Source organism: Camelina sativa, chromosome 18 (genome assembly GCF_030686135.1).
Source record: "Camelina sativa cultivar CO46 ecotype springtype chromosome 18, ASM3068613v1".
Taxonomy (NCBI): Eukaryota; Viridiplantae; Streptophyta; class Magnoliopsida; order Brassicales; family Brassicaceae; genus Camelina; species Camelina sativa.
In genome coordinates, this window is record NC_141897.1 from 21,350,465 (window position 1) to 21,376,761 (window position 26,297).

The following is a 26,297-nucleotide window of genomic DNA, read 5'->3' on the forward strand; positions in this document are numbered from 1 at the left end:
AATTAATTACAATTCAGTTTTTATCACTACGATTATGAAAATAAATATTTGGTTTTAATACCCTAAAAACTCGGATACAACAAAAGCATGAATTATACAGATTAGCCAGTTCGGTCTGATCCGGTTATTATCACTCTTGTGTTGTGGGTCTTGTGGCCATAATTTGCTGTAAACTGAAAGTGACAACTAAAGTCCAATTACATTCATCAAGTTTGGGCTCAAAACGGTTTGGCCCACGAGTCAAAGAATTTTGCTATTGTTATATATATATATATGGGTTCGTATTAATGGTGACTGTATTCAATACTTTTTAACGTTGACTAACTTAATGCCATAAACATTGTTCCTATATGACAATGTGTTTTTTTTTTTTTTTTATAAGCAGTGGATATGTGCGTTAATTTGGTGGATTTTCAAAGTGTTCTATAGTAGTCTTGGTAATCACGCGTCAGGTTTGTGTAATTATCCTGTATCTATATTTTAGATTTTCAGTTTCTGTTCTAATATTTGCATCAGTTTACAAATATATAGATGACAGCTAAACAAAATTTACTCTATATGATTTATCTATGTTTAGTGATTTATGTTTTTTAACAGTGAGTAAACAATAACCTTGTTTTAACTTTAGTATATTGAATAGAAAAACATATATAAAATGATAGTGATTAATTTATTATTAAATTGAAAATGGCTTATAGAGGGAGCCTTATTAGAAATTTAGAGGAAAACGTGGTGTAACTCATTAGGAAAGAAAAGTGCAGAAAACATAAATCACCATCGGGACAACTTGTTGGTCTTACTTCTTTTCAACCTTGATTTGAACCCCCTTGATTTGAACCCCCTTGATGTCAACCACCTTTCCAACATTAGTATCTTTCATCTTGCACATAGGGGTCTTCATAGTCTTAGAAGCCTCAATACCCTCTTCCATTTCCTTCTCTCCAAATTCAAGTGTTGACACCTTATAATCAAACTTCTTGATTGGGCCTCCTACTCCATTGGATTCAGCACACACCTTCTTTGAAGAGGATGATCGTCCAGGTGTATCAGAATTGGATGCGTAGACACGTTTAGAGGAGGGAGCAGTTGATTCAGAAGTCTCCTGACTATAAGTCAAAGCAAGGTGTGCCTAGCCACATTTATGTGAGAAAGAGTTAGTATCTTTGCTTGTAAGACAAATGGGTCACTTTAGGTAATTAAATATGCATAATACTCTTACATGATCACCGGAGACAACTGAAGATGGGTTCACAATTTCATTTGATTCCTCAGTGATTTGCTCGGCTAAAAGTCCGTCTTTGGAAAGGCTTTTGGTTACCCTGTAGGAATCCTTTCCATCCCAAATGTTTTCTCGTTCCACACAAACCAGGAACACAAATGTTTTCCCAATCACGTTCTTGATAGCGTCAGGCAAATCTTCAGGATTTGTGATCTTAAAGCGAGAATCACATAGCATTTAATTAAAAAGTAGTGTAAACTGAATGTTTATAGATCTATGAACATGTTGATTATCTCATCCAATGAACCACCAAGAATAGCAGCTGCAGATTCTCCAATAACCTCAAAAGCAATGCTGTCAAATAATAGGAATTTGGACTCTCCAGTATTGTCCATGACTTTAACGTAAATCATGTATCTGCAATGCCATTCACAGAAGGAATTGTAGACTAAAATCTAGAAAGTTAAAATATATTTTAACGGTTTATCTGTTTGCAATCTTACCTTGCAATGACATTGGTCACAGGTGACCTGCAAACATCACACCAAAACTTTGGTTTTTGTGGCTTACTCTCAAATTGGTAAAATCCAGTGCGTATATGGGTCACTTTTTTATTCCAGGCACGACAACTAAAATAATACCAAGCCCAGTCGGTATCAATTGCGTAGATGGTGCTCATTACTCTTACTTTCCCGACCTGAAATTAGTGATATAGCATTCAAATACCATTCCTTAGGTCGGTCGTTTGATTCATATGTAAATGATATTTTCTAGAAAGAATATATATACCAACCTCAACTGAATCAATAAGTTCCCCAATGGTTTTCCTTGAATACTGACTGGTGTCTTCTGATGTGACAGCCACAATCTGCAACTTTGGGACAGATTCACGGAAAGCGAGAGACAAACCATCATTTGGAAGGCTGTAAGAGATAAGATGCAAAGTGTTATATAGGTCTGTAAAAGTTTTATCATATATCAGTTTTATTCTTATGATAGAAGTACATACGATTTGATGAAATTATCAACTTCTACCCAAGCAGGATTGATATGCACTTGTGATGCATCATAGGAATTAGATAGGTATCTACTACCTGTTACATCTTTGTTCTTAATATTTGATATAAAAACAAATATATTTTCATATATATTTGTTTTATTTAGGAAGATGCAAGCCGAATATTACCTTTGTATGTTTTCACTTTAACAAACCGGAGGATGCAAACCACAATGACACCATTTGATGCCTGGCAGCCTCCAAAAACTTTGTCAGCGAATGAGCCCCACAAGGTACACGATAGCCTCTCGTCCCTGTCAATAAAAATCAGCTTTTAGTTCATGTTTTTTTGAATAGAGGCTTAGAATTAGGCAGATTAATGTAACCTTTCGTCCCGCATCTCAAACACGAGTTTATGTGTTGGCTTGTTGTTAAATTCAACTGTCTCCATATCACCAATGTTCACCACTTGACCGATCACGTCTGATAATGTTGTATCACAAATATAAACCATAAGAGGACTTTAATGTTTTGAAATCATAGATACTTTAAGAATATAATAAAAAAAAACAATGAAATTTACCAATCAACATGTTAGTGTTAAGGTCTGGATCCTCAACTCTTGCAAACTTTGTCAAGCTTAGGAAGTTTGAGTCGGACTTAGGATCACTAACAACAACATAGGTCCCGTTGACAAAACTGAGTTTGTACAAATGAGTGGTAGGACGAAACTGACCAACCGCATGAGTGATTGAGAAGGTCTCGATGAACCTCCATGAGCCAATGGTCAGGTGGTTGACGTAACGGTTGACCAAGTCTTTTTTCGTGGACCCGTGTATTTTCATTCCCTATAATATAGAATATAAAGTAGTGAGGGCAGAGAAAGTTATGAAAAGAATAGACTAAATGAAAATGATACTCACAATCTCGTCAGCCAAAATGAGTTCAAGTGTTTCTCCTGTGGCAGCTGTACACTGGCGCCAATTATGAAGGACTTTGACCTGGATTCTCCATGCAGTCTTGTACGGACGAATGTCGCGGAGGAAAGCAAAAGAAGCCGCCATTGTTTTAGGTATGAATTTATTTAGCTTTGTTTGTTTGATTCGATGATTGGTGAGACTGTGTTTATATAGTCTGCAATTAGGGATTGTTATGATTGCGTATAAAGAAGGCTGAATATACGGGTTTGTCTATCGTTGGGAAGTTTAGATTTTTCTGGTGATAGAATTAAACGATATGATTGAAGATTGATATGAAAATAATATATATTGATATAGATTGGTTGTTGAATTTGTAGGAAATTAGGCGTTGAAGTCGAAGGGAGTTAAGAGATAATATAGTTTCCATCTTCTCGGCCAGCAGCTTATTAATTTTTATTATTTTATTTATATTAATTAGAATTCTCTCTAAATACCTTTGAACTCTAAGGCTTCTACTCAAAAATGCTGTGAAATTAATAATATAGATTAACTTGACCATTGAATACATAAAATAAGGCCACACAGAAGAAAGAAGAGATATGGAGAGGAGGAACGTGGTGGTGATGATGATGATTTTGGTGGTGATGGTATTAGTAGCCATGGAAGTAGAGGCAGACGACGGATCATGTGAATCGAACTGTGTGATCCACTGCAGCGAAAATTTCAAGGTACTCCAGAAAGATCTGCCATAATCAGTGTCTGGTCGAGAAATGCAACTATCCACCTGAAACCACCAAACCGACATTCTCTGACTATGTGTACGCACATCTACTCGTGATTGTGTCTGTGTGTGTTTGTGCATATGTAGGTTCATATCTCTATATGTAGCGAAATGGATAAGGTTTATAATATTGAAATACAAGTTATCTGGGAGAATGAAATAAATCAGGGTGGTTGTTCAAGGATTGTCTATCATGTAACTCTTTTTTTATTATATATGTAACAGAAGTTAAAATCCAATAAGATCAATTAACAGGCTATAGCCAAATGCTTTACTCAACTTCATGGGATGAACAAGTATTATATATATGATCTTATATCAACTCAAGTCTTCTCAAGAACAAATCTACTACTTTTTATTGAAAATCTAGTGTTGTATATATACATGTGTTGTAATAGCTATTGGGCAACCTCGGATTGTTTGTTTGCATTTACTTTTGATTGAAAACTAATGAAATGAGTATATGCTGATCGTTTTCTATCTCTGTGTGGATAATTAATTTTGCTGATCGTTTTCTAGCTCTATGTGTATAATTTTGGGAGATGGATTGTTTGGTGGCATTTATATTTAGGGTGTTGTACTTTATAAAAGATGTCAACCACATTAAAAAGAAAAATCTTTTGCTAATTTAAACACATATAATAATCGTAAATAGAAGGAAAATATTCTGTTTATTTGGCGGCAAAACTATTTTAACATAACTTCAAAATGTCGTTGTACTTTGCAAAACTTTTTTTCCAAAACAGGAAATGTTTTATGCTTCGGAAATGTAAACTTTTATTTGATTTTGTTTCCCACGAAGATATAATATTCACTTCAATGATTTTTATTTTTATATTCATCAAAATTTTAACTTAAATAGTAAAACAACAAAATAATTAGATAACTGAATTAAAAGTTTACTATAATCAAATTAATAGTTCTAACAAATTTTGATGATAAGATTGTAAAAATGAACCTAGTTAACAAATTCCGGATTGATTTTGGACATATTTTTTTTGAAAAAAAAACTCATTAAAAATCAATTATATATTTTTTTTGACATTTTGTTTTTTGTCACAGGGTTTTTAATAAAATATGATTGTTTGCGTAAAAAAAATCTTTTACTAATTTAAACACATATAATAATCGTAAATAGAAGGAAAATATTCTGTTTTGTTTGCGATAAAACTATTTTAACAACATTTCAAAATATCGTTGTACTTGGCAAAAAAAAAAAAAAAAAATCGGAAAACTTGAAATGTTTTATGGTTCGTAGAAGAGTCAAGAGTCTTTGATTGTTTGCATATGAAATAATCCCAACTTTCTACGAAATAACTTAGCTACTTCATTCGATAGATATATCACTCAAAATTCAACTTCAATTTATGTCTAGCTATACCATTTCACAAATATATGAATTAGTCCAACATGAGATATGCAAAAACAAATGACTTGCCATAAATATGCGTGTACCATCAATAAAGGTTTGGTCAAGTTATATATATAGACACATGTATAATTAACGTCCATTGAATACATAAAATAAGGCCAAAGAAGAAACAAGAGATATGGAGAGGAATTTGGTGATGATGATGATGATGATTTTGGTGGTGATGGTAGCCATGGAAGTAGAGGCAGACGACGGATCATGTGAATCGAACTGTGTGATTAACTGTAGCGACATTTTAAGGTACTACAGAAAGATCTGCCATAAGCTGTGTCTGATCGAGAAATGCAACTATCCACCTGAAACCACCCTACCGATATTATATGAATATATGTATGCAAATCTAGTCTTGATTGTGTCTGTGTGTTTTTGTATATATCTTAAGTTCATATCTCTACATGTAGCGAAATGGACAAGGTTTATAATATTGAAATACAAGTTATTTGGGGGATATAGAGAATGAAATAAATCAGGGTGGTTCAAGGCTTGTCATCATGTAACTCTTTTTCTTTTTATAAAAGAAAATTCAATAAGATCAATTAACAGGCTATAGCTCAAATGGTTTCTCAAATTCATGGGATGAACAAGTATTACATATGATCTTATATCAACTCAACAAGGTATTCTGAAGAACAAATCTACCACTTTTGATTGAAAATCTAGTGTTATATATGTGTGTGTTGTAATAACTAATGGGCAACCTTGGATTGTATGTTTGCATTCTCTTTGATTGAAAACTAGTGAAATGAGTATATCCTAGCTCTGAGTGAATAATATTGGGAGATGGATTGTTTGTTCGCTAATGTAAACACATATGCTAAACGTAAATAGATGGAAAATATTCCGTTTATTTCGTGGTAAAACTATTTTAACAAAAATTCAAAATGTTGTAGCACTTGACAATTTTTTTTTACAAAAACTCAAAATGTTTTAATGTTTCAAAAATGTAAAGTTTTATTTGATTTTGTTTCCCACAAAAATGTAATATTCACTTCAATGATTTTATATATATATATATTCATAAAAATTAATATAAATAGAACAACAAAATAGTTAGATAGTTGAATTGATAGTTTATTATAAACCTTTACTATAATCAAATTAATAGTTTAACAATTTTGATGGTTAGATTGTAAGAAATGAATCTAGTTAAAAATTCTGGAGATTGATCATATTAAAAAAAATCTCATAGAAAATAATCAATTATATTTTATTTTGTTTTTTGTCACAGGGTTTATAAAAGTTTTAGATTGAAAAATTATTGTCGACTTACCTTTTGATTTTATTACAAAATAGAATAATAAAATTAGTCAATTTACTACTTTATATATAGTTCATCTTTTGCTTAGTTCCGTATATGCAAATTCGAATAGCCAAGTTTGAACATCGCATAAAAAATAGTAATCAAGGAATAGACCTCATAAATCAAAAGAAACAAACAAATATTACTCATTCCATTGAATGTGTGTAGAAACACAAAAATGTGAAGGCCAAAGAAGAAAAAGAAGATATGGAGACAAGTAAGTGAAAGTGATGATGATATATATATTTATTTCTTCTTCTTTTTTTGTTCTCAGTTCATATTCACAATTTTATGCTAAGAGATGGGAGAAAAAAGTATTATGATGATTTATAATTTCAACAAGATATTTCGGAGAACATATTTGCATCTTTGGATCTGCAAAACCACTGAGTTTTTGTAATAACTCTTTCGAAGAGAGTACCTGATCCTCTTCCTCCATGTGAACCATTGCATAAGTTCTTCCCATGTCTCTGACCAAACTGAGAAACTGTGGATTCTCTAGTGTTTCTCGCATGTCCAGATGCACTTCTTTTGCAGTTACGCCGCCCGCAGATATCATCATCAGCATGGTTTTCTTTATAGTTGAGAGATTCAATAACATATTCTGTGCCATTGCTGAGGAACACGACTTCGGGGTTTTGTGTTTGTCAGAGTAAGACTGCAGGAGAACCATGTTGCCCAAAGAGAACAGTGACATGAAGAGGAAAAAGTCATTCAAATTCATTCCTGTAGATGATAATAGAAGAGACGGTGTCAAAATAAGGATGTTCATGTTCATATATCCAAAACTCTTAAGGGTTTTCTTGAATCTATTGTTCAATTATACATTCATAAGAATACATTCAGTCAACCAAAAGAGTCACTTATTATCTACTGCACTGTGAGTTCTCCAAACACCCTACACAGATAGCTGTAATCTCTGCATTCAATTCCTCAAACATATTCAAAATTTTCACTCGAAAGATCTCAGAAAGAAATGTAGAGCTTCAACTACCAATCAAATTACGAAAAGGAGATAAATTGGGAAGAATATAAGGACACGGATCTGTCGAATTGAGATAAGTCACGCATGAACCTGTGTTGGCAGCAAGATTACGCTGGCAAATAGCTTCAAAATCATCACATATGTCTCTGACGTCTTCTATTGACTCTTCAGTGTCCTTGTAGTCCTTCCACAGTAGATCCCACTGAAACTCAACCAAACATGACTACTTCCTATTTTAGTTCAGTTTCATATTTCCTTATATAGAAAATTAGAAACACAAGTCGAGAAGTCATTACCACCCAGGATAGGTTGTATGCGTTAAGCCAATTGTGGTTTATAGATATCGTGTCTTCCTGTATAAAACATATTGGAGAAGATTCAAGAAAACAATGTTGGTGTACATACATTGAGAGGGAAAGAGAAAGGGGGAGAGAGATACCAAGTTATATACTTGATGATGCCACCCACTGGGAACAAAGATAACTTCACCGGGTTCTTGAATGCATTCAAGCCAGGTGGTCTGAATGCAAACCACAAAATGTGAATAAACACGTGGTGAAAGACGAGCTTACAGATTGAAGGTAAGACCAGCTGATTTTTACCTTATTAAAACCGGGGAATTTAGTTTCATTCACCTCTTCAAAGATGTTATAAACACAATTCTTCATGTACCTGAAAAAATCATCTAACTATAAGGCTAACACATGAGTGAAGAAATGTGGATCACAGACAATTCACAGAAAAGTTACATAACCAATAGGATAAAAAAAACACTTTCCTGTCATAAACAAGATGACTTTGAGAAGGAGGAAGAAAAAGCCATCTTTTTTTACCACAAACATTAGCTGACCAACTATAAGATCTAAATACATCAGCGTGTAGAGGTGTCCAAGATCCTGCAAGCAAGAGTTCAGAAATTATCAGCTTTCTCCAAAGGCCAAAACACTCAAAAAGACAACAACACAAACAGTTTGTTTGATCTTTTTACTCAGACCTTTTCCACCCATATAAACAAACCGATAATCAGAGCAGCTAATTTGATCATACTTCTGTACATTATCTCTATCCTCATGCATATGGTAATTGTCTAGATAGATATTAAGCCAATCATCAGAAAACAGCAGCGGCGTTTGGTAGGCTGTATAGTCTGGATACTCCTGCATTCAGCACAATCAACTCTCACTATAAAGCAATCTCTTTGCTTCACTTAAGCTAAAGAGAAAGTAACCTCAGATATGCACCTTGAAAAAGTGCCAATCTTTCAGATACAAGACAGATTCCTTGATAGAATCATTTGCCCATTGCTCCACAAAGGCACTAACAGACATTTCTAATCTTTTCTGATCTGTGAATTCTCTCGTATCACAATCTGCAACCTGTAGATAACCAACACCACCAAGTCAATGAACAAACAATTCATTCCCAAAACCAAAAAAGATTCAATCTTTGTTATATCCTTTTAACGAATTTGGCATATGGGAGCTAAAGCTAACCAAAGCTACTAATAGTCTTATGAAAGCATGAACCTTTTTACCTGAACTTTGGATTTTCCGAAGTGAGTGGCAATGAAGTGGAGATTAGGGCGTCCATTCTTACAAACCCAATCTTCCCGAGCTCTCCAATCGTCAGTGAGACCGGAGATTACTACTGGCTGGTTCTTGGCTAAGTATCTCTCCGCAAAAGCGTCGTAACTCAAATCTTTACCATTGATTTTCTCAATTTGACCTATAATCTCTATTCCCATTTCCCCCAACTCTCAGAACTTTTCGTCGCTACCACCGGTGAAGAACCTTCGATCAAAGTCGCCGGTAAAGTTGATAACGACAGGTGAAGAACCAAAGAGACTCTCTAACTCACTTCCTCAGATAAAACGCGGTGTTTCGGTTAAATTATTCTAACACGCTGCGGTTAATGAATTGGTACGGCCCATTTATTGGCCCAATATGTAATGGCTCACTGTAGATTAAACGGTGACGTGTTGAATTCCGGAACCAGATGGGTTTCCTTTCTTATATGGTTATTATTGGTCGTCATAACTCTAGATTGGCAAAACGGGGAGGGGAGCAACAACGGTAAGCAGCTGAAGTAGGGACGGGGAGCAGGGAACTGTGAGCGGGGGCAGGGAGGAAGACCTAATTTTTTTTAATAAATAAAAATGCTTGAAAAAAAAATTTATTTATCACTAATTTTATTAAAAAACAAAATTATAAAAAACATCTCGTTCAGAAACAAATAACAAAAGCAAAAAAAAAAAATCATCTACGAGCTCTCCATATATGCTCCATAAAGGAATATTGAAACCATATTCGAGTATATTGTTGATTATTTGGACTCAAGTTAAATATTTTTTTACCAGAATATTTTTGTTTCAAAATTAATATATTTTAAGTGATAATTATTTAAAAATAATATCCCAAACTCTCTCAAATCCAGCGTCATAACGCTTTACTTTTTATAGCAGTTATCATTTTTTGTAACACGTGTGAAAGAGATAAAATTATTTTTGATTGGCGTTGAACATGGGCGTTTGACACATAACGCTTGCAAAAACGCTTTGCCAATCTAGCTAATAGTCTCTCTTTGAAATAGCCAGTCAAAAAATTGTCAGTTCCATATGCGATTTTGAGAGTTCTACAGTCAATTTTCAAAGTTACCATTTTAATGGCTTGACTGACATATATAGAAAGTTACCAGAATAAAGATAAAGGGTTGGTGATTTTATCTTTATATATAGAGAAAACTTGTTTCCACTGATCAGTAAATATAAACATTATATATCATATTATATACATAAAGTTTTCAAATTAAGAAGAGAAATGGAGAAGAAATTGAGTGTGGTGGTGATGATGATGATGATCGTTTTGGCTGTAATTGGAACAGAAGCAATAAATCATTTGTGTACATTCAAATGTGAAATCACATGTCGCGATCCAGAGTTCACGTCAATCTGCTTTAAAGAGTGTATGGCCAAATGCATCCATCCTTCATCTACAAATACTTTTCACTCAACTTCACACTCGCAGTAAATCTCTTTCTCTTTAAACTGTTTCTTTGAATGTAAATATGCATGTATGTATGAGTGTGTGTATCAGTGTATGTGTGTGTGTCTTGTGTAATAGTAAAATTGACATGGTTTGTAATATATGGTGACAAATAATGCAGGATGAAGACTAAAGGGTTGGAAGAAATGCGAGTGCAGACATAATTCAAAAATTCTAGTTATGGATACTTTACGTTTTCTTTTCTTTTTTTCTTATACATGTAAACGGATATCTATATAATAAGATGAATATTAATAATAATATTAAGTTTCTTTAGATTCATGTGAAAATGGGATCGATGAACAAATATTTTAAGTGATATTATCATATTTCAATTTTAAACAAAGTATTTTTGGAGAAACAGTGGTGGTGGTGTGGTTGCCGCCACATGGTTTCACTCTTCATGTCCACATGTTCGACTATACTGGCTCTCTTTCAGATGAAGTCTTAATTTTCGTAGCCAAGAAGAATCTCGGCTCGGTTGTCTTTGTTGTGATCGATCTCGGAGAAGAAGCCCATCATCAGGTCATTCTTTTTGTGGTACTAGCTAGTATCACTATATATCGGTATAACACTGGTATACCAAAAAAAAAAAAAAATTATTGCTGAGTTTGTTTAGTTAGGTTTGACAATGACACCAAATTATGTTGATATCCCCAATTTTGGGATTTTTGGGATTTAGTCGTACTCTTTTATAAAGTGTGAACCTTTTTATTTGATACTGGTCTACTCTTTAACTATTTTTGCTCAAAAGTTAATATCATATAATGAAGGTTTACATGTTACAAAAAAATTACAACATAACATGTGAACTCTGCCAAAAAAAATGAAAAAACAGAGCATCACTGTTGAGAAACCAATCTCTTGTAGGATAAAAGATGACCTGAAGTTTAGATCCAAGAAAGCATCAGATTATGGAAATTCTTCCTAGTACTCCTTGCTGAAATAGAGTTGATGATTTGCCTAACAATGTGCTTGAAGATGGTGAGAGGCGGAATGATGACTTGGTTGTGAAGAAGATTATTTTGCTGTCTCCAAACATTGTACACAATCGAATGAACAAGCAGCAGGCGTATAGTACGTGGTGAAGAGTCGTTGCTTCCCTTTGCCCAGTTTAACATAGAGGACCAAGTTGCAAAATGGACGTTCTGCTGTCTAATCCTTTGCAGTGCTGCTTCCCAGATAACTTTAGAGAAAGAGCAATGAAGGAATAGATGATCTCTAGTCTCACTTGCTGAAGAGCATAGACAACAGTTTACTGAGACTTGCATGCCCCAAGAGGCAAGTCGAGTAAACGTTGGAAGCCTGTCCATATTTGCTATCCAGAAATTGAGTAGCGCCTTTGAACCACACAAGATCAGCCCAGCTTTTGTTCTCCTCTCTCGGTCTTAAAATCTTCCAAGTTTTGCTTGAAGAGTAATTTCCAATAGGTTTATCCTCAATTAACCACTCAAAAGAGTCCTCAAGCTTAGAGGAAGAGGGAAGATCAATGGAGGATAGGTGAATTGAAAGAGAAAGTGCCTGATCAGACCTTGGATTTGGTAACCTCCACCCATCCCGGTTGCAGGCATCCCGAACCTTTGCATTTCTGGGGACTCGCAGGAGTCGAGGTCCATCTTCTCCCAAGTAGTGTATCAAAGGGCCCAAATTTGTCCATTTGTCATGCCAGAACCAGGCCGTAGCTCCATTGCGCACAGTATAACCGATAAAATTTTTGGCTAGGTCACTGAGCTTAAGTAGATCTTTCCATAGCCACGAATCAGAACTTCTAGCCTGAATATCCCAGAACTCTTTAACTATTGGATTTATTGTTATTTTTCATGCATGGGATCGTAAGCACCCCTTATAGGTTCATTGTTTTTAAGCTTTAACTAATAGAACGAGACGACAAAGAACAAGGCAAAATCAGGTGATCAGTATAATCTTGTTATTACTCTCATTCTAAGTGAAAATGAAAGGATGCATGATAATCCGGTGAGTTTAAAGGATAAACGGTGCAATTATATTTACAATAAATGACTTTTATCAATAATAACAATCAGTAAATGGTATATATATGGGATTTGGATATATTACAAAACAATAAATTGATAATAGTATAAAATATTGTTTGTGATCATGCATTTGCTGTAACAGACAGAAGAAGACATATAAATTATTTTGCATTATGCAAAATTTAGTATGCATGATGCATGATCATGCATGTGCTGTAACAGACATATAAATTTGAGTAGCTTACAAAATGCAAAATAATAGTTTTATGTTTCCATATGCATTTTGTAAGCTACTCAAAGTTTGAACGCTTCACAAATAAATGACTTGCTATAATTAAGGCTCGTCATAGAAATTACATGACATGTAACGGAAACAATACAAAAGATTTGGTCATTCCATCTTTATATTGTATATATACATCGACTGAGAGCTTTCCATCATATATATACGAATAAATTTTGAAGCAAAATAAAAAATAAGAAGAGAAAAATGGAGAACAAGTGGAGTACTGTTGTGATGATGTTGGTTTTGGTAGTAGTGATGGTTGCCATTGGAGGAAAAGCAGAAGATATTACATGTGAATTGAATTGTCGATCATCATGCGCTATACCCTCCATGCCAGGATGCTACAAACTATGTGTAGAAAGGGAATGCGAGATCCCATGTGAAGAGGAATGTAGATCTTTCTGCAATAGTGGTCATCATTACTTTTACTTTCGGGAATGCTATACGGACTGTGTACGAAGGAAATGCTTTCCACCTGCTAATACCTTTCACTCTACTTCCCCATTCGCAGTAACTCTCTCTCTCTCTCTCTTCTATATATATAGCATTCGTGTGTGACTATGACAATATATATGTGTGTATATAATGATTAATGAAATTAATTGCATGGTTTTTATGGTGATGATGCAGGATGAAGACTAGAGTGATTGAAGAATCAAAGCATCGAGAAAGTTTTCCAAATTTTTCATGATTGAATCTTTCACTTACTTTTTTTTTTGACAGCAATCTATCACACTTACTTTTTTTTCTGTATGTTTAAGAAAACATATATATATATATATATATATAACAAGATTTAATAATAAAAAAAAACAAGATTTCTCATATTCATGCGAAAATTATATGGGATGAACAAGTATTATAAATTCGGAGAACATAGCGACATCTACTGATTTGCAAAAAAAAAAAAATGATTTGTCGTAAACTTGTAAATCAGTAGATGACAAACACAGATATTTTTTTCTCTAACTTATTACTATTATTTTACAAATTTAAAGAGTTACACATTAGTTGGACCGTTGGCAAACATAGATAATTAGATATGCATCTAAGCAACAGAGTTAGAAAAAAAAATTAAAATAAAAAATAAGTCTCGTCAATTTTCATTCAGATTGCACTACGGATCGGAGATGAATAAAATATTTATGAAGGAAATTCTAACACCAAACTTGTATGTGACTTCTCTGAGTTGTACACTCGGAAAATCTTTATCAGAAAATCTTTAAATTCGAGGAACGCGAACACAAGCATGTTTGGTTCACAGAACAAGGAATCCAAGGTTTTTTGCAAATTACAAAATCAGCAACACGATAGAGGATCATGACGTAGAGAGTAGTATTTCACAGATCCTAGCTATCGCCTTAAGGACGTTACCAATATAATAAGTATCTCAGCTTAGCTTCTTCGAACAATGTAAGTTCCTGTATGATTTGATCGTTGTTTGTGAGTGTATATATATAGTTTAATGTCATGTTGAACTCTTGTAAGAGTTTATAACATTGCTCAACCTACTTGTTGGCTAAGCGATTAAGGTGCTTTCTGTTTACTTTCGTAATGGTTCAAGCAGATGTTAATTTAAAGACTTCTGACAACAACTTGTTGTTAGGTTTCTTTCATCTAACTTTTTTCTAATATTCACACTGAATTACTATTTTGTAATATTTAATTTCCTTTGAATCAGTTTGGTGTTAGTAATTATTTTTTTGGGGCAAAAGTAATTAATTTTTAAATTCACAATATCTACATAAAACGTTCAGAATTTAATTCAGAGACGTTTTTTTTCTAATTAATATCGTTTCTTTAGTTCTTTTTTTTTTTGGTAACCTCATTCCTTTATTTTAGTTTATCAAAACCCAAAAGTAACATAATTTTATTTTAAATTTTCTAACAAACTACCAAACAAAAAATGTTTAGACCCCCCGGCTTGGTTCGTAAATGTTTCAGAACCGTTTTCAAAATAATTTCAGATCCTTTCTAAACATTTTTGCTTTGGCATAAAAGTCTTAACATCAACATCAGCCTAAAGATCCATTCTTATAAACCCAATCTTCCCGAGCTCTCCAATCGTCGTGAGACCGGAGATTACTACTGACTGGTTCTTGGCTAAGTATCTCTCCGCAAAAGCGTCGTAACTCAAATCGTTACCATTGATTTTCTCAATTTGACCTATAATCTCTATTCTCATTTCCCCCAACTCTCAGAAAATTTCGTAGCTACCACCGGTGAAGAACCTCCGATCAAAGCGCCGGTACAGTTGATAACGACAGGTGAAGAACCAAAGAGACTCTCTAACTCACTTAGACCATCATTAAGGGTGGAATTCACGAGCGTTGCTCAAAAAAAAAGTATTTTAATTGAAATAAGCGTAAACCAATAATAAGTGGACAGTTGTATAAACAGTATAAGAATCCTTGCTTCCCACAGCAATGTGAGAAACGATTTCTCTTCTCACTCTTATCTTATAAATATTTTCTATTTTTTATGCATTAAAATTTTGGTAAAGCAACCAGAGAGCAACAACCACTAATGACGCTCTTACAAACTTCCTCACATAAAACGTGGTGTTTGGGTTATATTATTCTAAAATGCTGCGGCTAATGAATTGGTACGGCTCATTTATTGGCCCAATATGTAATGGCTTACTGTAGATCAAACGGTGACGTGTTGAATTCTGGAACAGGATGGGTCAATTTTATACGTAACTAAAATCTTCTAATGTTATTTTCTACTTTAAATGGTGTGTTACATAATACATATGGTTATTATTGGTCAGAGTCTCTCTTTGAAATAGCCAATAAAAAATTTTGCATATGCGATTGTTAAGAGTTCTACAGTCAATTTTCCAAGTTACCATTTTAATGGCTTGACTAACATATATATAAAGTTAACAGAATGAAGTTAAAGGGTTGGTTACTGGATTCTAATTTATAAAAAAATTTGAAGAGTTCAACAAAATCATTAAAAGTGAATAAGTGAAAAATTGTTAAAGATCACTAGAGAGTTTTGTTGATTAGTTTTCTAAAATCTTGTAAAGTGTTCCAAACAATCCATGTATTTTTGTGACATTTTTCATGACTTTATTTTGTAAAGAAAGTGTCTAAAATCATGAACCAATAACATAATAATTGAATTCATTAACAATTCTAGATTCTTTTATTTTATTCATTGAATAATAAAAAACTTTTAATGACTTTATAAAAGTCGGAATCCAATAACCCAAGTTTGTTAGATTTTAAATGACTTTTTACAAATCACAAACTAATAACACTAAACTTTAACAGAGTTTAGCAAAATCTTAATCCAATAACAACAGATTCTACATAACATTTAAAATCTTTAAAACTCTATATAAATCTCAAACTAATAACCCCCACCGAGGATTGGTGATTTTTTCTTTATAAATAGACAAAACTTCGTTCCCACTGAGTAAATATAGGCATTCTATATCATATTATATACATATTTTCAAATTAAGGAGAGAAATGGAAAAGAAATTGGCTGTGGTGGTGGTGATCATGATGATCGTTTTGGCTGTAATTGGAACAGAAACAGTAGATCATTTGTGTATATTCAAATGTGAAATCACATGCAGCGATCCAGAGTTCACGTCAAACTGCTTTAAAGAGTGTATGGCCAATGCGAGCATCCTTCATCTACATATACCTTTCACTCAACTTCACACTCGCAGTAAATCTCTTTCTCTTTAAACTATTTCTTTAAATGTATATATGCATGTATGTATGTGTGTGTGTTGTGTAATAGTATAATTGACAGGGTTTGTAATATATGGTGATAAATAATGCAGGATGAAGACTAAAGGGATGGAAGAAATGCGAGTGTAGATATAATTCAAAAATTCTAGTTATGGATATTTCCTTTTTTTCTTATACATGTTAACTGATATCTATAATAAGATGAATATTAATAATAATAATAATAATAAGTTTCTTTAGATTCATGTGAAAATGGGATCGATGAACAAATATTTTAAGTGATATTTCAATTTTAAACCAAGTTTTTTTGGAGAAACAGTGGTGGTGTGGTTGCCGCCACATGGTTTCACTCTTCATGTCCACATGTTCGACTATATTGGCTCTCTTTCAGATTGTAACAAATTTCTATGCGGAAGTGTGAAACCGGAAACGTACCTTGGCCGGTTTAGTGACGAATATAGCATGAAATCTTCTAAGAATTGATGCAGAAATCAGAGTTGAAATCACAAATGGAAATCAACCATAAGCCACCGTTCAAATGTTCTTTTCGTTGCTCTCTCGAAGCTTTCTCTCTCTATGACGTTTTACTCTCTCTCTCTACGTCAATGGACACAAGTGTTGTCCAAGTTATTTTCATGTCTATGCGTAATTCTCCTTTTATATACAAGGCAAGAGACTTCACGAACAGCCACAAACGAGTTTCGCATTTTTTGAAAAACAACTTCTTAATTACCCCGGTTCAATTAAACCGGTTTGGTATGCTGCCAAATCATGGGCATAAACCGACCACAAACCAACACAGATGAAGTCTTAATTTGCGTAGTCAATAAGAATCTCGGCTCGCTTGTGTTCGGCCACTTGTATTCTTCTATGTTTGTTTAAAATTTGTATAATTTAGTTTGTATCTACATATGGTTGTCTTCGTTGTGATCCATTTCGGAGACGAAGCCCATTCATCAGGTCATTCTTTTTTGGTACTTGCTAGTATCACTATCGGTATGACACCGGAAAGATAAAAATAGATTGCTGAGTTTGTTTAGTCAGGTTTGACAATGACACTAAATTATGATATCCCCAATTTTGGGATTTTTGGGATTTAGTCGTACTCTTTATATATAAGTGTGAGCCTTTTTATTTGAGACTGGTCTACTCTTTATTGGATTTAATGTTATCTTTCATGCATGGGAGCGTATGTTTGGTTCATAGAAAAAGGAATCCAAGGTTTTTGGCAAATTATATAAATCAGCTACACGACAGAGGAACATTTCGACGTAGAGAGTAGTAATTCACAGATCCTAGCTATCGCCCTAAGGACGTTACCAATATAATAAGTATCTCAGCTTAGCTTCTTCGAACAATGTAAGTTCCTGTCTGATTTGATTGTTGTTTGTGAGTGTATATATATAGTTTAATGTTATAGAACTCTTTTAAGAGTTTATAACATTCCTCAACCTACTTGTTGGCTAAGCGATTATGGTGAAAGCTTTCTGCTTACTTCCGTAATGGTTCAAGCAGATGTTAATTTACAGACTTTGACAACAATTTGTTGTGAGTTTTCTTTCATCCAATTTTTTTTTTCTAATATTAGCACTGATTTACTATTTTGTAAAATTTCTAGACAGTTAGAAACTAATTTCCTTTGAATCAGTTTGGCGTTAGTAATTATTTCTTTTCAGAAAAAGTAATTATTTTTTTCTGGCAAAAGTAATTAGTTTTTAAATTCCCAAGATTTACATAAAAAGTAAAGAATTTAATTCAGAGATGATTTCTATAAGAGAAATACCCTAAAATAGCACTAAAACAAGTTTTATGGACAATTATAGCACACATTCCATAAATTTCAAAAAAGCACTATTTAACACATTAAAATATTTAAAATTAATTTTTAGAATTTTGTTTTTTAGGTTTGGGTTCTCAATTTCACATTTACGGTATAGTTTTGAGGGGTACGGTTTAGTATTTTAAATTTAGGATTTAATTTTAAAAGATTAATTGGTGTTATTTTTGGAATTTTAGAGATATTGTGCTAAGTTTGGAAAAAACTTATTTTGGTGCTATTTTTGAGAATCTCCCTTTTTATAATTAATATCATTTTTTTAATTTTTATTTTTTGAGAATTTGTTAGAAAAGCTTTTTTTAGGATATCCCTTTTGAAAAATATAAGTTTTTTAATAATTTAATTTTTTTCTTCTTTTATACAATTACAATATGTTAAATTAATTTTTAGAATTTTTTTTGGTTTGGGTTATCTATTTTACATTTAGGGTATAATTTTGAGGGGATATAATTAAGTATTTGGAGTTTAGTACTTAGAATTTAATAATTTTATACATAGAAAATGGGTATTTTTAAAAATTGATAATATAAAAAAATATTTTTGAAAAATGACATATGAAAAGGGGTATTTTTAGAAAATATCCCTTATTTTTTTTGTAACATCATATTCCTTTATTTTAGTTTATCAAAATCCAAAAGTACCGCTAATTTTATTTTAAATTTTTCTAACAAACCACAAAAAAAAAAAAAAATGTTGAGCCCCCCCCCCCCCCCCCGGCTTGGTTCGTAAATGTTTCAGAACCGTTTTCAAAATAATTTCAGATCTTTTTCTAAACATTTTTGCTTTGGCATAAAAGTCTTAACATCAACATCAGCCTAATTTTTAATTCCATGTGGATTTCGTCAAGTGTGTCGGTTGGATTCAGTAATGCAACTCAACTGAGAATATTTGCCTTTTCATTAGTATAATTCAGTCAAAAGATTAGTCAAACAAAACTCTATTAATCGATGAACATTATCATCTCTCCTTTCTGCTTAAGACAAAGAAACTGCTAATCAAATTGAAATTATTTTATATGGAAACACACTTCACATATTCTTTTTCAGAAATCTAACTGGACCTCTTTCAAATCCTCAGATTCTCGTATGTATCCATCTATCAATCAATCATTTTTGTGGTTCTGTTCAATGCATGCGGCTTTAACAATCATGATTATTATTATATTTTCCATTTTTAGTATAATCTATTCGTATGACACGATGGCTGAAATAGTTGGGAATTCAGATCTTATGAATCCTGAATAGTGCTTATGATTGACAAAAGAGTTCTCAATAATTGTTGCCATGATTTCCTTTCAAAGGCATGCATATAAATAGCAACAACAACAACAATGCATTAGTGGACTAAGTAAGTGGAGTAATGTTATTTTAATATACCAATATATAGTTGCTCTAAATAACTGATAAAGAACACATATATTAACATTTTCATGCACCAGGTTAGTGTTAGCAGTTGTTGATACCGACTTTTGTTTGATACTATAAATCGTCTGATAACTCTTTCAGGTATTTCACAAAAATTATTTATCAAATTAAAAATTAACACTTGAGTGAGCATTTATTTTAGTTATCAGTTTACCAAAGTTTTACGTATTTTTGTGAACAGTCAAACTACAGAAAGGAGTATGTATGTATGTATGCCTTCACATTCTCATATATTTCCTTAGTTTAGTTGTGTCAAATTCTCAAACAAAACTTAATGTCAAAGAACTTACTGATCTGACATCCACTACTAAGTATGGAATATATATAAAGCAAATAATAGTCTCAAGTATGTCGTCCAGAAATCTATATGGAAAGAAAATACCAGTTTATATATAGTCTTAACAACTTTCTTTTTTTGGAACAATCACTCTTAACATTTTGTTTAATCAGTCTTAAATCTAGAAATATAAATTATGATTGTGAAAGAATTATACTAGATAAAGTGGAACAAAAAGGAGGCATATTCCAAATCCAAATCTCAACCCACTATTATTAGAATTTATCGAGACAATGGTCGGCGGTTATAACGTTATTAATTTATTGTTCTATCATTATTGAATCCTAATATTCTTGCAAACCAATCATTGGAAGATTAAAGATCATTCTTTATTTATTTTCTTTTTTTATAAAAAGACTAAAGATCATATATATATATATCATCAAATACACCAACTATTTCCAAATGCACACTAAAAAACATGGAAGCTCATCTATATATGTTATTTCTCGTGAAAATTATACAACTAATATATATATATATATATGATACAACTATTTTCGTATTTTTAATAACTGAAAGGACTAATCTGAAAACCATTGGGTATGAAAAGATTGATTTAATCCTCGGACTTCGAATTTTTTTGACTCTAGTCGAAACTAAATTTCTACTTGTTTTTAGATATATGTGTATATATGTACAGATATATGTATATATTAAGTTTTTGATGAATTATAATTGTAAAAAGTAGCAAAGGATCGGACCCGCATTAATGCACAATGGAAAAAGAAAATGTCTTGTTGGGTTTTTGTAGTTTAGCTCAAAGGCAGAAACTCAGAGTTTGCTTCCTTTTCACGTCTTTAAAGACATCGACTGATTGATGGGTTTGATGGATTCTCGATGAGTTCCTATTATTTTCTCCGCAACAATATCCAAAAGTCCTTTTCCAACATTTAAATAATACATATATTTATACATAATTTATCTATCTGATACAATAACATATGCACTCTTCCGTTGTCAGATAAATTTTTATCTTCTTCTTTTTTTTTTGGTCCAAATATAAGAGCGTGAACCTTTATTCTGATGATACATAGTCCTCGTTGCAGCCAAAAAAAAAATATTTACTTCCCATGGGCTATGCTATTCTTTTTTTCTTTTTTTTTAAGCACATTTTTTCCTTTTTATTTAACTTGTCTTTGTTAGATGTTTAACGAGTATATCTATCTCTAGAGATACCTTCAAAACTGTATGCCTTTCAAATTAGCATATCACCTCAAATTCTAAAACTAATTGAAAACTTACAGAATATATAAATGAATGGGGTTGAAAAAGAAATGGCAAAGAGTTGTTTTAATTTTGGATATGATGATGTATTTGTTTGGGCCTAGATAAAAAGAGTGGTAATTATGGGCTTATATAGAATTACTTGTTAAACTACGCTTGTTAAATTAACTAGATTTGGCAGAAGAAACAGATGTTACTGTCTTTCGACAAATTAATTAAAAAAAATTTTGGGGGGAAAAATAATGCTACTTATACCACTAAGTGCTATTTATTGCAATTCACAAGCTTCGATAGTATATATATATATATATACACCAAACTTTCGACTTTAATTATAGTATAAGGTTTGCCTTATGTAGTTATGTACGTATAGACCAAAAATTAGGCATCCAAGTAGGTTTACGAAACAAAAAATGAATGTATGCAGGATACGATATATGTATATTATATAACATCATTTTTACAAACTTTATATGAATATGAAACTTTATACAAACTGTATTCATATTATATGAATATGATGTTATACGATATGTATAAAGTTTCATATTCATATAAAGTTTGTATTTGCAATACAAGAAAGTGAGCATTTTGGAACCACCATATTCTAGTTACATACAGTATATTATAAAACATCATTTTTAGTTCCAAAATGCTCACTTTCTTGTATTGCAAATAAAACAAAATGTTGACAAAAAAAAAAAGGGACTATGTGACAAACATACTTTTGTTTTTGTACGGAATTTAAATCCCAAAATTGTCCCTTTTTGTATAAATTGCTACTTCAATTTCACTACTCATGACTTGGACTATATTTGGCATATAAAAAAATTCATATGATGACTCCATAATCAGATTAAAAAAGGAAGAAGAAGAATTCAATAGTAATTACTATCAATATTTTCATGCATTAACACTATGACGATCATATTTTATATGACAGAAAGGCTGCACCCACAATAATATACTAATAACCTAGACTATATTTTTTGTTTGTCAACAACTTTATAACCAAAACTATATACAGTATTGTTATTATATTTTTTGACAGCCCAAAACTATATCTTTATTTGTAAAGAGAAAGGAAATTTCGTAATCCACATGCCTAGCCGTCGTCGCTCTACCCGCTAAATTTTTTTTAATACATAACTGATAATATATATATACACACACTGCACACATATACACATACAGTCATACACACACTTGAATAGATATATATATATATATATATATATATCAGGTAAACAATCATACCATTAGTACCACTTCTATATATCATTCACAAACTTCTTTTTTTTTAACGATATATAGTTAAAGAAGTTAAGCTAATATATATAGTAAAACAGTATCCCTCAATTATTAGCACCCTTAACGTCTCTCAAACATGCATCCACGCACAACTACCATCCTAGTTTAGGTATTGAACCCACCAAGGCAATAACAATCAGCACCATATTATTTATAAATGTTGATGAAATACTAATATAATTCATCAAAGCCACTAGAAAAGCTCTTTTCCGTTTCATGATAAATAAATATCTTGTTTCATAATGAACAAAATTCTAGATATTCATGTAATATTAAAAAACCAAAATACAAAACTAGTAAATATTAACCTTAATATTTATAAAACAGTAATTAGAATGAAAGGGGTAGAATAACATCTTAGGTACCTATAATATTACAAAATCAAAAGAAAAGAAGTATTTCTGTATATAGCTTACAAAATCAAAATCAACTTTTAATCATTTAACATAACTACATCCTAGCTTAGATGTTGTATAAGACCAAACGAATAATAATAATAAACAATAATGTATATAGCATATCATAAATAAATAAGAACAGTCCATGCATTTATACTTCGACAGGAAATTCATCCCGCCCATAAATAAAACATTCGTACCACACAGTCCATGCATTGAAAAAATAATATAGTAGTATTCGTACCACACTCATAAATATATAGAAAGAGAGAGATGAGAGGATGAGTACACATAAGTTATAAACACTCACATGTTACCTCCTTGCTGATCATGACCATTGTTCCAAGGAAGAAAAGTCCCATACGACCCTCCGGTGCCACGTGGCAGCTGATTCATCACCGGATTCACCCCTGAAAGTCGATAAACAGGATTCAGCGGAGGTGGTTGCTGCGACTGAAGCGGCTGAGGCTGGAAAACCAAGTCCACGACGTTGCCCGGTGTTCCGCCGGCTGACGTAGACAAACCATAATGTGCCAAGTCAGCATTAGCAGCGTCGAGCTCCTTCTGAAGCCTATGGACTTGTCTCTGGAGATAAGAGATGGCTCCAACGCAGCCATAGACAGGGTCACGGACACGTGCCTCGGCTTCGTAGGCTAAAGAGTTGACTGCATCTTCACGTTGGTGAGGGAGGAGCTCATTGAGGAGCTTCGTGACGTTGCTTGCTCCGAAGATTTTGTGGACGTTGGCGAATTTGTGTGGCTCCTCCGGTGGAAAATATGGCGCGAATATGCATCCCGGCATGCATTTCCGGCGAAGAAACTTGCACGCCGCGCATGGTGAGTTGTATGAGTTTGATGACGACGCCATTTGTGTTTTTTTCTTTGGTTTCTTACACCTAATATATATTAAGTTAAAAAAACATTTAGCATGACAAAAAGAAGTTAAATACGCATTTATACAGTCACAAACACATATATATATATATATATAAGCTGAATTTGCTAAACTCCAAGGTTGTGTTTCTTTTCATATAACTCATCTTCTTTAAACTTAAATTAGAATGGTTATATTGTTCCTTTTAAAAAAAAAATATTTCTAAGTCTTTTTAACAAAAAAAAATGTCCAACATTCAATCTAAGGAAACGAAAATCATGCATACTATATATATTTACAAAAACCTAAATCCAAATTGAAGATTTAATGAACATGTTAAGAACACGAGATTCTCCAGGACATGCTGGAAACTATTAGTTACTTTGGTTTTACATAATGTGTTTTCCCAATGAACTAAGCTATCATTTAAAAGGTTAAAATTAAAATTCTAGTCTCTGAATATTTTTCTTACTAAACCTTATTGACAAAAATTATATTTGCTAGCTATAATTTTTCAAAATATATAAATAATTTAGGAATCCTGGTCTGAAGCTATATATATATATATAGCTTCTTAAGTTCCCTCCAGAAATAAGGAGACAATGATTTAAAGTAGAATCCAGAAAATTTAGCTAAATTATCAAAATTTGCGTTACATAGTACGTACCCACACACACTTTTATTTCTAACGTATATAAGACGACATACATGTGGATCAGTTGAAGACTAAATTCAAACTATATGAGAGTGAAATGTTTGTACCGAAACTCCCTGGACAAAAAAAAAGTCAAATTAGTTTTTTTTAAATGTCAGATTCAGATGATTGTGTATCCCTCTAGTATTTATATTAATGCTACATATAATTTTTTTTTGTTATATATATATATATATATATAGATATATATACGACATATATTACCCAAATCAAACATTTTTTCATTCTAATTAAATTGTGCATGCCCTTATGTGCTTTATCATCTTCTTCATCTTCCGATCTCTCTCTTCAACCCTAGCTTTGTTAAAAAGAAACTAATTAACTTAAGAAAGGTAATTCATTGTTTAAATTCTATTTGTATGCCCCAAAATTAAACTTGGTCATGGGAATTTCAAAGTTGTCTTTAGTAAATCAGTTATTAAAATCTGTCCCTCTCCTTCTCTTTCCCTTCTATCCCTCCTTTCCCTTGTGGAGATGAAGCAATTCCACTGACCTTAAGTCTATATATACTAATTTGGATATATGTATATAAACTTTAGAGTTCCAATTCAAAGAGATAACATATTATGATGAAGGTTTGTTACACATGTGTTTACATATCTTTGTCTCATGTGCTACAATTAGATCACCTTTTTAAGTCTTTATTAGAGTAGAAATTCAAAAGAAAGTGACAGAACGATGAAAGTGAAAATGCGTGGATACACACATATATATAAGCAATAGCACGTAGAACATAGAAAATAAAAACATAGATTAGAAATTGACTACGTCTTTGATGAAAGGAAGCTATGCATAAATCTAGGATTTATTTAGATAAATACATCAAATTAAAGCGTATATGTATAGATTTATATATATACCTGCCTTTAGATCTTTATGTTCTTTGAGGATCTTGTATCTTTCTTCCTCTTTCAAGGGCTTTTTTTCTTAGCCTTTGAATTTCGCTTCCAAAGTAGATAGAGTAGGCTTAACTCTTTAGTCAAAGAGAGAGATATTAGGGTTTTAGCCCTCTCAAAGAAAGGGAAACCCTAATTTCAAGAAGAATTGAGAAAGATTTGTATAGAAGATCAGAATTTAAAGAAACCAAACAAACAAATAAAAAGGGAAAAAATAGAGAAAAATTTTAGTGGAGAAGAAGAAGAAAGAGCAAAAGACAAAGTGTAATAATAACAAATGAACAATTAATAAACAGGAAGAGGAGGAGAGGGTATGTCCCTTAAAGAATGACTATGACATTTCATCTCAAGAATAATAGTAATATCATTTCACTGTGCTCACTTTTGTCTCCCATTAGATTAATTTGTTTAACTTTAGCTTTTGTGATTTTTCTTCATGCATTCAATGATAACAATATTCCCTAACAGTCCCAAAATCAACCCTAAGCTAACTAATCAAGCATCAATTTGTGTATATATCCCTCTGATCTCTCTATATATACCTGTCATCACACTGATGGCCGGAGCCTCAACAAACCCTAAACATCTCTATCAATCTCGACTTTAATTGA

At 32.4% G+C, this 26,297-nt stretch overlaps 4 protein-coding genes across 9 annotated transcripts; all 4 read right to left on the reverse strand.

Moving 5' to 3' along the window:
- Positions 1-613: 613 nt before the first annotated feature.
- LOC147923120 (replication protein A 70 kDa DNA-binding subunit D-like) lies at positions 614-3,310 on the reverse strand. Its single transcript, XM_087500258.1, has 9 exons — positions 3,140-3,310; positions 2,800-3,064; positions 2,603-2,699; positions 2,406-2,530; positions 2,229-2,313; positions 2,013-2,142; positions 1,723-1,916; positions 1,220-1,636; positions 614-1,129 (listed from the first exon to the last, which is right to left on the reverse strand). Exons 1-8 carry the CDS (start codon positions 3,278-3,280, stop codon positions 1,486-1,488), a joined length of 1,188 nt encoding a protein of 395 aa, XP_087356384.1. The 5' UTR covers positions 3,281-3,310; the 3' UTR covers positions 614-1,129; positions 1,220-1,485.
- Positions 3,311-6,867: 3,557 nt separating this feature from the next.
- On the reverse strand, positions 6,868-9,538 carry LOC104762446 (arginine-specific demethylase JMJ20-like). 5 transcript variants are annotated; one of them, XM_087498785.1, is made up of 9 exons: positions 9,169-9,538; positions 8,876-9,010; positions 8,629-8,791; positions 8,409-8,530; positions 8,237-8,306; positions 8,074-8,154; positions 7,931-7,987; positions 7,725-7,836; positions 6,868-7,375 (listed from the first exon to the last, which is right to left on the reverse strand). In XM_087498785.1, the coding sequence occupies exons 3-9, from the start codon at positions 8,704-8,706 to the stop codon at positions 6,939-6,941; spliced, it is 957 nt and encodes a 318-aa protein (XP_087354911.1). In that variant the 5' UTR covers positions 8,707-8,791; positions 8,876-9,010; positions 9,169-9,538; the 3' UTR covers positions 6,868-6,938. The 5 variants fall into 5 exon arrangements, with proteins under 5 accessions (XP_087354911.1, XP_087354909.1, XP_087354908.1 ...); XM_087498783.1 differs by having other exon boundaries at positions 7,725-7,857; positions 9,169-9,535; XM_087498782.1 differs by having other exon boundaries at positions 8,237-8,305; positions 8,412-8,530; positions 9,169-9,511.
- Positions 9,539-11,565: 2,027 nt separating this feature from the next.
- On the reverse strand, positions 11,566-11,988 carry LOC147923121 (uncharacterized). The gene has a single exon (XM_087497918.1). It carries the CDS (start codon positions 11,986-11,988, stop codon positions 11,566-11,568), a length of 423 nt encoding a protein of 140 aa, XP_087354044.1.
- An 11,343-nt stretch (positions 11,989-23,331) lies between these two features.
- Positions 23,332-25,969, reverse strand: LOC104762447 (protein LATERAL ORGAN BOUNDARIES). 2 transcript variants are annotated; one of them, XM_010485729.3, is made up of 2 exons: positions 25,651-25,969; positions 23,332-24,097 (listed from the first exon to the last, which is right to left on the reverse strand). In XM_010485729.3, the coding sequence occupies exon 2, from the start codon at positions 24,067-24,069 to the stop codon at positions 23,509-23,511; it is 561 nt and encodes a 186-aa protein (XP_010484031.1). In that variant the 5' UTR covers positions 24,070-24,097; positions 25,651-25,969; the 3' UTR covers positions 23,332-23,508. The 2 variants fall into 2 exon arrangements, with proteins under 2 accessions (XP_010484031.1, XP_010484032.1); XM_010485730.3 differs by having other exon boundaries at positions 25,655-25,945.
- Positions 25,970-26,297: the final 328 nt, after the last annotated feature.